This window comes from Erpetoichthys calabaricus, chromosome 6 (genome assembly GCF_900747795.2).
Source record: "Erpetoichthys calabaricus chromosome 6, fErpCal1.3, whole genome shotgun sequence".
Classification (NCBI taxonomy): Eukaryota; Metazoa; Chordata; class Cladistia; order Polypteriformes; family Polypteridae; genus Erpetoichthys; species Erpetoichthys calabaricus.
The window spans coordinates 122,805,207-122,819,480 of record NC_041399.2 but is presented as its reverse complement, the minus strand read 5'-3'; the positions used below and the strand labels follow the sequence as shown (position 1 = coordinate 122,819,480).

The window sequence follows — 14,274 nt, the reverse complement described above, 5'->3', positions numbered from 1 at the left end:
CCTGCGGTGGGCTGGGATTGGCTCCAGCACACCCCCGGGACCCTATATTTAGGATATAGCGGGTTGGATAATGGATGGATGTTTAAACATCATTCAACATTTTCATACAATTATTTCTATACAGAAATCCATTTTATTTAATAAAAATAATTAGCTTACCAGGTGTACTCCTTACCCAATAACACATGTTTAGCGTCATAGCAACTTGGCATCTGAAATTTATTTTTGCCTAAGTTTAAATGTTAACCATTCTCTTTTTAATTGTGTTTTCTTTTTTGCAAAATTTAATTTGATGTCACTTAAAAAACACCAGTTTCTATATACCCTTAAAAGGTATAAAGTGAACCCTCGTTTATCACAGTTAATCCGTTCCAGACTCTACCACGATAAATGAATTTTCGCGAAGTAGGATTCTTTATTTATAAATCGAATATTTTCGCAGTTAGAGTATAGAAAACCTGTTTACGACCTTCTAAATACGTTTTTTAACATTATTAGAGCCTTCTAGACATGAAATAACACCCTTTAGTCACCATTACACTCGTATTACCCAATATATTAGACAAAATAAGAGAAAATAAGACATATTAGACGTTACAAATATCATATTATTATTATTGTACTGTACATTTAATTACACACACACACAGTTCTTACACACAACCACTAACCTATGAAGGCACGAGCTCAGTAGGAGAGTCTTCAGGTTGTGAGCTGGAGTGCTGATTGCACCCTCAGAGGACACAGACGCCCCTGGGAAAACCCCTGAAACAGCTGACAGTCTACCTTCACATTGCTCCTTACCCTTCTTACTTGCGCTATAACGCGCGATAAACCTCTCACGCAGTACTCCGCTTACTTAAAAGTATTGTGCAGCACCTCTCAGCCTTGGAATTGGTTGTTTTGTTTCTCTCTCTCTCTCTCTCTCTCTCTCTCAGACATTCCCTGCTCCTGGCGGAACTGTCATCTCTGACTTGTCATGGAGCACGTTTAAACTTTTGAAAAGAGACAAATGTTTGTTTGCAGTGCTTTGAATAAAGTTCTTTTTTTTCTACAACCTCCTGTGTCTCTGTGCAAATCTGTGACCCAAGCGTGGTAAGGTGGTGCAGTATCTTCAGCAGGTGCGTCATTGTCTTCTTCCGCTGAAGGAGTACTAGGAGTAGGCAGTGGGTGTCTGGGTGCGTGGCTGAAGAACATCTTGATAGGCAGTTGCTGGCGCTGTCTTTTCATATGCGTGAGGAGGCTTTTGTAGGGTATTGCCATCTTTGATCATATCCAAGAGTTTCACCTTCTCCTGGATGGTAAGCATCTTCCGCCGGCGCTTAGTTTCATTGTCAGAAGGCTTAGAAAAAGCAGCACATTTAGGAGCCATTGTGTGGCTTAGATAAAAGTTCTCAGAAAGCATATGCGTAGTGACATAAGCGTGTATGAGAAAAAATCTTGATAGAGTGAACCCGCCAAAGTCGAAGCGTGATATAGCGAGGGATCACTGTAATTTCCTTTAACTGTTGTGATGGGCTCAAACAATTCTACTAAAATAACTGCATGAAGCCTAAAATAAATGTAGAATAAATGTACTGTCAATGTCTGACCACTCTGTTACAATTCTGTCTATACAAGAAAGCCATTAATCCTGAAGAAAAACTGTTCCACTGAATTCACAAACAAATTAGCAGTAGATCACTTTGTAAATTTCCAAGTAGTTCTGACATTTGCATTTATTTCATCATGTTTCCCAGTACTGAACCCAGTACTCCAATCCTGGACAGTTTGTCCCCCAGTAGGAGTGGCTGGGTGGTGTTGAAAGTGCAGGAAAAGTCAAAGAACATGATCCTTACAGCACTGCATCCTTTCTCCACATGTGATTGGTTCCAGTGGAGGAGGCAGAAAATGGCATCATCCACACCCACTTTCCCTTGATAGTCAAACTGCAGAGGGGGTCTAGTTCATGATTCACCTGTGGTCTGAGGAGAAGAAGAAGTAGTTGCCATGGTAGCAGAAGGAATGTTGTTGGTTAGCCATGTCTCCATCAGGCACATCAAACTGCACTCCCAATAGACCCACATAACACTAGAATCCCTGAAGCCTACAAAAAAACTTGTAATTCCAGCCCACTTTAAACCCCTTCGCACCTCTCCATCAACATCTTTTGTTTTGTAAATGTGTCGATCAGCACAAGCAGCAAGCAGCAAGCAGCCTGCTATCCCATCCCCCCTGTTTGACGGATCTCAACTCGGGCAAAAAGACTTCCCAGCTAAAGCCAAGGCTCCTTATCTGCTTGTAAGGTACCTGGAGTTGTACAGGGTAAATAATGCAGTATATCATAATTTGGAATACATGTATTTCATGTGTGTTCTGTGTCTACAAAGATCTAGGTAAGTGTAGGATGAAAGGAAATGCTAGGCAAGAAATTTAGAACACATACCTAAAGCAGAAACTTTTTCCATGTTATACTAATAATGACATGAACTGTATAATGTGTGAAGACTTTAGTCCAAATATCAAATAAACACGTGTGCTTTTATTCAAGAATGTAACCAAAGTAAAAAAAAAAAACAAACATTCGATTTCACGATAAGTAAAGAAAAAGAAAGAAAAAAACCCATAATACAGATGGAGCTACTGGTAAGGCTACTACTTGCATCGGCACGAGTACCAATGAGCATGCCAATCAACCTCATACATATATAATCATGATTCTGCAGAACTTCATTGGCTGGTAGAGCTGGCTGTGCTTCACAACTGATAACACAAGATAATGCATGGCATTATAGCACCTCCCCTCTGTGTTCTTGGGGTCAGGGAAACATGTAAGGTGCCATTGCCTTAACAGTTACCCATTATCACCTGGCACATATAATGACATGATTGCTGTAACAATGAATAGTACAGGTCATATGAAAAATAAAGGGTTCAACCAGTTACCTTACCAACAAGCCAGCTAGCATGTACAGCACCATCACAACTGTCAAAGCTACTTTGCCTCAAAATAAATGAATCACAGGCAGACCCAAGCCACCTGGATGCAACGTTTCTTAGCCACCTCATGGCATCACATATTACATATAGAATGTAAAAGCTTACAGTTAACAAAAAGCAGCTTCATTCTCACTAGGTTCCCTTATTGCAATGTGAAATTGACACTGTTGCAATAATTCCTTTTTATATTGACAAAAACTTGTTATGTTTTATGAAGGTGCACCCAGACCATACGAAAACTATATATGGTGACGGCCAGTTCAGTGAGAAGTGACAACAGCTAGCTGATATAAACTGGCAAAAAAATAGTTTTTCAGTATGTAGCATTGGTCCCATTTTAAAGGGAACTAAAATACAGTCAGTGCACCATATTCATTATTTTTGATGTGTAATATGTTTGTAACATAATAATAATGACTTGGTGATATGATTTATTGTGCATGCAAATCATCACTTACAGTAGCTGGTTTGGCTGCATTTCCGTACTTGATCAAGGGTGTCCTCATTTCCCAGTTTCTCCGAAATGTGTACACATGGACAGAGTTGTCGTAAATATACACATTTTCCACTGTGATGTTTTCCTTTATAAAACAAACGTTTGCATGGAAAGTTGCGTATGCACATTCCATGCCTCTTTTTCTGCATTAATGAGCTTTATAAATGAGGTACCAGCACTCTGTGTATCATCCCCAATTCAGTCTTAAACCAATACATCATGTTATTTACTGTATGTTAAAACAACATAACTGTTTATAAAGCCATTGTGTAGTTTTCTGTGTTTATTAAATGCTGTGATGATTCCTTAAATTCTTATATTTTTTTATAACAGGTACTAATGAAATTAAAAAACCTTGCCTTGGAAGCAAAGACAGAGCTGGAGTGCCAGGATGAAACTTTGGATGCCATTACGTCTGCCACAGAGAGGGCAACCACACACATTGAGAAACATAACCGGCGTATGAAGAAACTGATGTAGACTTGTACACCAAAATCAGTACCGTCTGTGTTTGGGGAAGAATCTTTTAACATTATAATTAATTACCTGTCTTACTTTTCTGTCATTTAAGTTAAAATATTATTTGCATGTGCCTTATAGTGAATGTCAGTATACATAATTCTCATATATGAATGATTTTTGCCAGCAAAAATATATCTTTCAGTGTTGAAATTATATTATTTCAGATTATATATGTATGCAAAAAGTAAGATGATTCTGCAGAAAATATTAATAGAATAGAAATTTTTACAGGAAGGAAAAAAACAGCTGATAAATAGTGTGTAGATTATTAAACACTGACAGTTTAGGAATCGTTTTTAATGTAAAGGTGCAATTTGTTTACTTTGTTACATTGCAAACCATTAAAGATTATTTATTTATTTATTTATTTAAGTTCTTCGAGCAAACAAAAAATTGTTGTTTGGTGTTTTGACACAACAGTAACACATTTTATTTTCCACTGTAACTGATTTTGCTTCTGGCTTTCTTCATTTGTCCCATCTTATTTATGAATTTAATACTATAAACCAGTCTTCATCTTCATATTGAGTCAGCAATAGAAACTGAATAGAACATTAAAACAATCTAGACGAGAACAGGCCATTCAGCCCAGCAAAGCTTGCCAGTTCTATCTACTTCTAACTACCCCCGTTAGGGGTTGCCACAGCGGATTCATCATGTCAATGTCAATGTCAATTTATTTATATAGCACATTTAAAACAACATAGTAATGCTGTGGCCAAAGTGCTTTACAATAATAGAATAAAAGAAAAACAAAACAAATTAACATAAAACATAAATAGAAATAAAATATATGAACATAAAATAAAATGCATAATAAATAGAAGTAATGTTATATACATAAAAAATAGAAGTAATGTTATATAATCACAAAGAGGAAACTATCAGTATTACTGAAGGTCATGGAATGCAGGTGAATAGAAATGAGACTTTAGTCTTGTTTTGAACAGTTCAATTGTAGACGACTCCTTTATGTGATGAAGTAAAGCATTCCACAGGCGAGGCGCAGCAGCTGCAAAATCCCTGTCCCCCTTAGTTTTACACTTGGTACGAGGGACAACAAGAGACAGCTGACCAGAAGATCTAAGCACTCTAGATGGCTGATGTAAAACACACAGTTCAGATAAATAGGCAGGAGCAAGCCCATGTAAAGATTTAAAAACTAGCAGCAAGATTTTAAAATCAATTCGAAAACTGACAGTTAGCCAGTGTAAAGAAGCTAATATTGGAGAAACAGAGTCATACTTTCTTGCCCCAACCAGAAAGCGAGCGGCAGCATTTTGGACCAACTGTAACCTGTGTATCAGGGATTTATTAATCCCACAATACAGCGAGTTGCAGTAATCGAGGCGAGAAAAAATAAACGCATGAGTAGCTATCTCAAGATCCCTAGAAGATAAAAAAGGCTTTATCTTACCTAATAGACGAAGTTGGAAAAAGCAACTCTTGACTACAGAATTTACTTGTTTCTCAAAAGAGAGGTTACTATCAAAGGTAACACCAAGATTGCGGACTTGAGGTTTGGAAAAGACAGACAAAGAGCCGAGAAGTCCAAGACCAATTTGGGCTTTAGCTTGATTTAGATCAAGAAAATTATTAGCCATCCAGGATCTTAGTTCAGACAGACAGTTGTGGAGTTGATTTGTTGTAGAGTTGCAGACAGGAATATAAACCTGAGTATCATCAGCATAGCAGTGAAAAGAAATGTTAAATTTCCTAAAAATAGCTCCAATAGGGTGAAGGTATATGGAGAATAAAATAGGACCCAAAATGGATCCTTGAGGAACACCATATTTAAGAGGAGCAGTAGAAGAAGAAGATGAATTAAAAGTCACTGAAAAGTGTCTACCAGTTAAATATGACCTGAACCAGTTAAGAGCAGCCCCTTTAAGCCCAACAAGATGTTCAAGCCGCAACAGCAATATCTCATGGTCAATAGTGTCAAAGGCAGCAGACAGGTCAAGGAGGAGAAGGACTGCCGCATCACCTGAGTCAGTAATAATAGAGATGTCGTTGAACACTTTAAGGAGTGCCGTTTCAACACTATGATAATGCCTAAAGCCAGATTGGTAGATCTCAAATAAATTATTGAAGTTAAGGTGATCAACCAATTGATTATAAATAATTCTTTCTAAAATTTTAGCCAGAAATGGCAGTTCATAAATTGGACAAAAATTGGCTAAAACTCCAGGATCTAATTCTGCCTTTTTTAGACAGGGATGGACTGCAGCATGTTTAAAAAATGAGGGCACAACTCCGGAACTAATAGAATCATTGATGATGGCTAATAAGGGTGGGCGCAACACATCAAAGGCTTCCACTAAGAGACGTGGTGGTACAATATCCAGTGGACTGGGGGCTGGTTTAAGGGTGTCAATAGTTCTTTTTAGCTGTGAAAGTGAAACTAGATCAAAGGATTCTAAGACAATGTCATAATTAACAGTAGAAAGTTCATAGCCTGTTTGAACAATGCCACGGCGGATAGTATCGATTTTGCTGACAAAGAATGATAGAAACTGGTCACATGAATGAACAATGCTATTTGATCCCATCTCAGAGTGGGGGTGAATGGCCGCATTAATTGAATTAAATAAGACCCTAGGATTCTTTGAGTGACGGGATACTAACTCGGCAAAGATGTTTTGTTTCGTTATCTTAACTTCGGCCTGGAAATTGAAAAGAGAAGTCCTAAAAATCTGTTTGGAGACAATCAGTCAATCTGTTTTCCAACGCCGTTCAGCAGTTCGACAGGCACGGTGCAGTGATCGTGTATTTTCATTAAGCCAGGGAGCAGGTCTACCCTTATTACTGCGTATCTTGGATGGAGCAATTGAGTCTAAAATTGTTTTACAGGAAGAAATAAATTTTACAACAGACTCATCGATACCATTATTTTGGTCATGCACATAAACACTAGAGAAAATTGGTTTTAAAATCAGATAAAATAGAAGAATTTAAAAAGCGCAAGCAGAGTGGGGGACAGCTATTAGTCGGGACATCAACAGTAATACTCAGATCCATCATTATAGAAAAATGATCAGTAAAAGAAACATCACATAAATCAATATTATTCACTGAAATATCACGAGTAAGAATGAGATCAAGGGTGTGACCGAGAGAGTGGGTTGGCGTATTAATATGCTGTATAAAATCAAATGAGTTCAAAAGTGATAAGAAGTCATTGACCAAAGGTTTCGATTGACAACAAACGTGAATGTTGAAATCACCAACAATAAAAACTTTATCCTGAGAGAGGGTGATATCAGCCAAGAGATCAGAGAATTCAGAGATGAAAGTATCATTAATTACAGGAGGTCTATAAACCACGGCAAACAGCAGAGAAGGGGAGCTGCACACTTCGAAAAGTTGAAGTTCAAAGCTGCTAAACGGACCCCTTGTAAGGCTCCGACACAAGAACATACTTTTAAAAATAGTGGCAATGCCCCCACCACGACGAGTCAGGCGAGGAGAGTTTAAAAATGAATAACCTGGTGGAGTCATGTCAGTAAAACAAGAAGAGTCACCATTTAAAATCCAAGTCTCAGTGATGAAGAAGAAATCCAGATTATTTGAGGTAATAAAGTCTTGCAGAATAAAAGTTTTATTAGACACTGATCTCACGTTCAAGAGAGCAGCCTTGATAGAGGTAGAAGAGCTCGTTGCAGGATGAGCACGGGTGAGTGTGCGAAGATTAGCAGTGTTTACTACTCGATTGCATGCCGAGGAAAAGTGATGCTGTCTTGAAATGGAGAAATTAAATCCGGTGTCCAGCGCCCATGAACCAGTGATGGAGTCCTGAGCATCTTCTTCCATATCTTTCTGTCCACTGCATCTTGCTCTGTTTCACTCTTGCTGATACCCGTCTGTCACAAATTACTCCTGACATTCTTCTCCACTTATTCCACCCTGCCTGCACTCTCTTTTTCACCTCTCTTCCACAATCCCCATTACTCTGTACTGTTGATCCCAAGGAGTTAAACTCATCTACCTTCGCCAACTCTGCTCCCTGCATCCTCACCATTCCACTGACCTCCCTCTTATTTACACACATCTGTTCTGTCTTGTTCCTACTGACCTTCATTCCTCTCCTCTCTAGAGCATATCTCCACCTTTCCAGGGTCTCCTCAACCTGCTCCCTACTATCGCTACAGATCACAATGTCATCAGCAAACATCATAGTCCATGGGGACTCCTGTCTAATCTTGTCTGTCAACCTGTCCATCACCATTGCAAATAAGAAAGGGCACAGAGCCGATCCCTGATGTAATCCCACCTCCAACTTGAATGCATCCGTCACTCCTACCGCAGACCTCACCACTGTCACACTTCCCTCGTACATATCCTGTACAACTCTCACGTACTTCTCTGCCACTCCCGACTTCCTCATACAATACCACAGCGCCTCTTGAGGCACCCTGTCATGTGCTTTCTCCAGTCCACAAAGACACAATGTAACTCCTTCTGGCCTTCTCTTAACTTCTCAATCAACATGCTCAGAGCAAACATTGCATCTGTGGTGCTCTTTCTTGGCATGAAACCATACTGCTGCTCACTAATCATCACCTCACTTCTTAACCTAGCTTCCGCTACTCTTTCCCATAAATTCATGCTGTGCCTCATCAATTTTATTCCCCTGTAGTTACTGCAGTCCTGCACATCCCCCTTATTCTTAAATATCGGTACCAGTACACTTCTTCTCCACTCCTCAGGCATTCTCTCACTTTCCAAGATTCCATTAAATTATCTGGTTAAAAACTCCACTGCCATCTCTCCTAAACACCTCCATGCTTCCATAGGTATGTCATCTGGACCAACGGCCTTTCCATTTTTCATCCTCTTCATAGCTGTCCATACTTCCTACTTAGTAATCTGAACCCATGCTGACTGAATATTCTGTAGTTTAGTTTTATTCTTTAATCCTGTTATTCAATATTAATATTGATTTACTCTTTTTTGCACACTGAGTGCATGTTAAAGACATGAAAGAGTCTGGAGATGGCATGGTGAACGTTATGTAGCCTGCTACATCATCCAGCATGATCAGTTTGGCGGTGACTCAATGATGGTCTGGGGAGGTATATCCTTGGAGGGTCGCATAGACCTCCACGTGCTAGGCAATTATACACTGACTGCTGTTAGGTATCAGGATGAAATCCTCAGAGCCATTGTCAGATCTTATATTGTTGAAGTTGGAACTGGCTTCCTCCTGGTGCAGAGCAATGCCCGGCCTCATGTGGCCAGAACATGTAGGTTGTTCCTTGATGACGAAGGCTTTGATGCCATTGACTGGCCCATATGTTCCCCAGACCTGAATCCAACTGAGAACATCTGCTGTCTCATCAGGAGCATGTCCAGATGTTATTAGGAATGCATACAGGTACGTGAGGGCTATACACACTACTAAGTCACATTAAGAGTTGCTGTGATGAATATCACGCAAGTTGGATCAGCCCGTGATTTCAGTGTTTGACTTTGATTTTCGTTATGATGTTTAATCCAGCCTTCAATGGGTTGGTTATTTTGGTTTTTATTGACCATTGTTGCATCATTTTGTTCTCAACAAATTACAGTACACAGTATTACTCCAAAAAGATTTTCCACTTGAATATTTTATTCACCCTGATCCGATTTGTGATTTGTGTTCCCTTAATTTTTTAAGCAGTGTTTATTTAATAAATATAGTCAAAGCAACAAAGGTTTTATTGTCATTAAGATAGCTCTTGCACGTGCCAGTGTGGGAATGCATGGACTGCTTCGTGATCTGCAGGGATAATAGACATGGGCAAAAAGTTAGTTGATTTGGTGAAAAAATATGTCATGATTCCCTAAGATTGTTAGAGGGAACGTCTTAAGGAAAAGTTGCCAGTAATTTTGCATGAGGAACATAAGAATATAAGCCCCCTCTAATAGACCCTGGCACAACTGTACCTTGTACAACTGAGCCTTCAGTAACTGATAAGGAGTTGCATCTCTACGGTAGTCTGCAATTTACCCATCCTCTTAGAGGAGCTAGCTACATGTTTTCCTTAAATGTACTTCAGGAACTGTGAATGTTAACTTCCGTTATTAAAATGGTAAGTATTGGCCTTTTGCCAGTTCTTCATGGCCTTCATCTTTAATGGGCAAACTGGCCCCAGCTTGCCCTGTAATTGGCTGCCACCTGTTAATTAGAAGGTCTTAGGACTTCTTGCCCATTGTCCTTGGTCTCCCTCTCTCTCTCTCTCTCTCTCTCTCTCTCTCTCTCTCTCTCTCTCTCTCTCTCTCTCTCTCTCTCTCTCACTATCACTATCAAACAGTGCTGGAATTATTTTCTTTCTGTCATCATACAATTTCTTCTAAAGTGAGGAAAAAGAAAGAATTCCATTTTCACTTCTGAGGTTTTATATGTCAGGATATACTGTAGCTGTCCCCAATAGTGAACTAATTTTATTATTAGGCATTGTGAACAAAAGGGGGCACCAGAGAGCCTCAAATCACAGACACAGTATCACACCAAACAGTATATGAATAAAATAAAAGTTTTTTATTTACACCAAGTACCTTTACACTAATTACCTTTCCAAACTAAGCCACAATTATACAAAACAAATTAATTCTTCCTCCTCTCCACCTCCTATCAAGTGAGGCAGCGGGCTTCCTTTTAAACTAGACCCGGGAACTGCTTCCAATCTCCTGTCAAGGTTGTCCAGAGCATTTCCGGGTTGTGTGGAAGCAGAGCGGTCATCCCCCAGCAGCTCCCTCTGGTGGTCCCCAAAGACCCCAACAGGGCTGCATTCCCAGACTCCAACTCCCATGCCACTCTTCAGGTGTCCTAAGTGAGTTTAGCTAAGAGGGATACTGCCACTTGTTATGTGGGGAATGATCTGCTCCTGGTGAGCCTGTTTGCCTGCTCCTTCCATTGTTTTCCACCTGGACCTTTATCCCAGCCAGGGTGCCTACCCCTCTCTCTGGCATGCATGTCTAGCTTCAAGTTTGTTATTACTTATAAAAAAAATAACTTAGCCAACATCAGAAGTCATATTAAGGAAATAATGCTTCATACTTTCATACTATAGTTTTCAGGACCTTGTTTTTTTTTTGTATATTTTTATTGATTTTAATTAGAAACAGATAACATTTCATACAGTCATGTCAAATTTAACAAATCAAAGCAAAATTCAACCCCCACCCATGAGAAAGAGAGAGGAGCCAGCAACTGAAGCTACTCTGTAACAAGAGTAAGAAAAGAACGGTGTCCTTTTCCCCAAAATGGAAGCTTATTCTAAAGTGTTATTGATTAGACACCACCATATTTTAAAACTTTTTGAACAGGTCCTCTAAGTGAGAATTTAATTTTTTTCCAATTTCAAGTAGTATAGAACATCAGTTACCTACCAACTTAAGAGTGGTGGGTTGGATTCTTCCAGTTGTGCAAGATACTATGTGCTAGGAGTGAGGTAAAGGCAGAGGCAGTTATAGTTTGCTTGAATTTTTCCACTTTATGGCTGTCTAGGAGTACATCAAACAGAGAAATTAATGGTTTAGGAGTGATTGTGACACTGAGGCTATCTGATAGGAATCAAAGATTTTTGTCCAAAATGTTGTTAATTTGGTGCACGTCCAGAACATGTGGTCTAGTGAGGCTGGGGCTAGATTGCAACGTTCACATGTTGGATCTTGCCCTGGAAACATTTTGGACAATTTTAAATGCGATAAATGAGCTTTATAAAAGATTTTAAGTTGAATGATTGAATGCTTTGCATACTGTATATGGAGCTCAAGTGTATTCTGTGCATGGCTGCCTTCCACTCCTTTTCTGAAATATTAAGTGACAGATCCTTTCCCCAATGTACTCTGCAAGGTTATTATAGTTACTGAAAAACAAAATCAAAACTGAAACTATTATTTAAAAAACATTTTCGTGAACTGAAATAAAATAATTAACAAAACCGAAATGAAAACCCAAAACTAAACGAAACTATTAAAGTAGCTGGAAAGACTAACTGAAATAAAATAATTTACTAAAATATATTTTTAGTTTTCATTTTTGAATGAATATTCTTGCTGTTAGTCTTTAACCCTTTTAAATTTTAACTCTAAAACAGAAAGACATCCATCATGAGCCACCCGCATATATTCATTCAGTGAACAGCAGCTGGTGACGGAGGGCGGGTGTTCACACAGCATTTGGGGTGACAGATCAAGCTGAATATGGGCATGTAAAGCCTGTGAAATAGAAAGCGATTTACATGCTGCCTTTTTTGCGCTTGTTGTATATAAAGATGTAATTCAAATGCCTGAAATTGGAATGTGCTGGTCAACAAAACCTTTACTGTATGGACATAAAAATCACGAGTGAGTAACATTTCAGTTTATTTCTCAGGTGACTGCTTTTTGTTGACAGTAATTCACCTGCCACTTCGCACAAGGAGAAATCATTTTCTTTCTTGTATATGAAGTATAGTAATCATGAAAAAATTCGACCTTGAGATTTTGATGAATCTTGACGTTTTAGACCCCACTAAGTTCGAAAATACCGTTTTTTGGAATTATCTGTGTGTATGCGTGTGTGTGCGTGTGTGTGTGTTAACACGACAACTCAAAAACGCAATGAGATAGATGGAAGCTGAAATTCAGCATGCGGTTGTTACACCAAAATTGTATATTTGTATTAACGTTTGGGCCAAATCCATCAACTGGAAGTAGTTCTTTACCTGAACACATACACAATTTTTTTTTTATTCAGGCAGCTGCAGAGTCCAATTTATTCAACTTTACTTTTATAAAAATTGTTCAATATATTATTAATTTGATTGTTGTTGATGGTTCTTTAATGTACATAATATAAAAATATAACCAATGTCTTGCAATTTACTTCTCAAATATCCATTCGCATATCTGAGTACATGAGAAAGTCTATGGGAGACCACTCCTGATTGTTGAAAATGAAACAACACTGATCGAGAGACTGACTAGGTCATAATACAAGATCAGCATATTGTTAATGACCATCACTTTTGCTTTAAATCGTCTTTTAATAACGAAGCAATACAAACTTTGTAAAATTCCTGAGTTGGCAAGGTCTCTATTGAACTACAGGTAGGTAGGTGAGGAGAGTCTTCCAAGTGATGAAAAACTAAACATACTAATGTGTTTTTGTATTTATTCTACAATATATTTATTAAATTATCTGTTTTAGTTCATATTCACAGCTAAAATACCTGATATTGTGAAAATAATCCAGTAGCATAATTATATTGTAAAACATTTGTTCCCCTTTTTTTCAATGTCTCTCTCACAAAGTAGATAGTTGAAATATCATATTCTTTTTGTTTTTAACATCAGCCATATCATACATATTGCATACCAGGGATTTTTCCTGCTTTGCATTCAAACCTGCTGGGGTAGGCTCCAGGTTTCCAGAGATCCTACTCTGGGTAAACAGGTTTAGATAATGTATACATTGTTCTTAATCTCAGATGCTGTCTCTGTTGTTTTGTACCCGTCCATACTCCTATTACCTGCTCCTACTCTGCTCATTAAGGGTTTACCATTCTTATACATTGGCTATTGTTTCACCACCCCTAACCTTCACACTACATGCTTGTGTTTCTTTGTTTCCCTCAATACAGCTAGGTGGGGTCTGCAAACTAATTCAAGCCTAAGAGCCCTGTTCGTTCTAAGCCCCCATGATTTTCATGATCACACCTGTCAGAACACAGTAGAATCTATTTTCTGATTTTTGATATCTTTTCAGGCCTCCAGGTGGCAAAATTCTGTCTATAAATTGTATGTGTCTGAGATGGAATCAGAGACCAATATGGCTGGTAGAAAATAACAAAGCCCAGTATGGGAGGTTTTTGATGCAATATTGAAGGCATTCATTATAGGCACATTGTCTTGGAGCAGAATATGTTGTGTGCTGTAAACATTTTGAGTAAAAACCTTCATACCTTAAAATTCACCTAAATTTCATTACAAATTGGCCCATTCTGGGCAATAAAAGGAAAGGATAAAGCACAGATGACATAGAAAATATTTTAAAAATGATAAAATTGTGTAAAATTGTTCATATTCAGTATCTGGTTTTGATTATACTTGTTTTTATCAGACAAAAACAAAACCAGATAGTAAACCATGTAGTGTACCACTAGTTCTGTCTGATTGTGACACAGATCTAAACTCTGTAGGAGCTCCATGCTGTAATTACTAAAATTTAAACTGAAACTGATAGATATAAAAATAAAATAGAATTGTCTTTGTGAAATAAAAACTAAAGTAAAACTAGAAATACATGA

The 14,274-nt window shown here is 38.3% G+C and overlaps 1 protein-coding gene across 2 annotated transcripts in view; it reads left to right on the top strand.

Moving 5' to 3' along the window:
• Positions 1-4,360, top strand: part of snap47 (synaptosome associated protein 47) — a 131,062-nt gene extending 126,702 nt beyond the window's left edge. For both annotated transcript variants that reach the window (XM_028803897.2, XM_028803896.2), the window contains one exon: positions 3,809-4,360. In XM_028803897.2, coding sequence (XP_028659730.1) covers positions 3,809-3,955 — 147 coding nt within the window. In that variant the 3' untranslated portion in view covers positions 3,956-4,360. The remainder of the gene's footprint in view (positions 1-3,808) is intronic.
• The last annotated feature ends 9,914 nt before the right edge of the window (positions 4,361-14,274 follow it).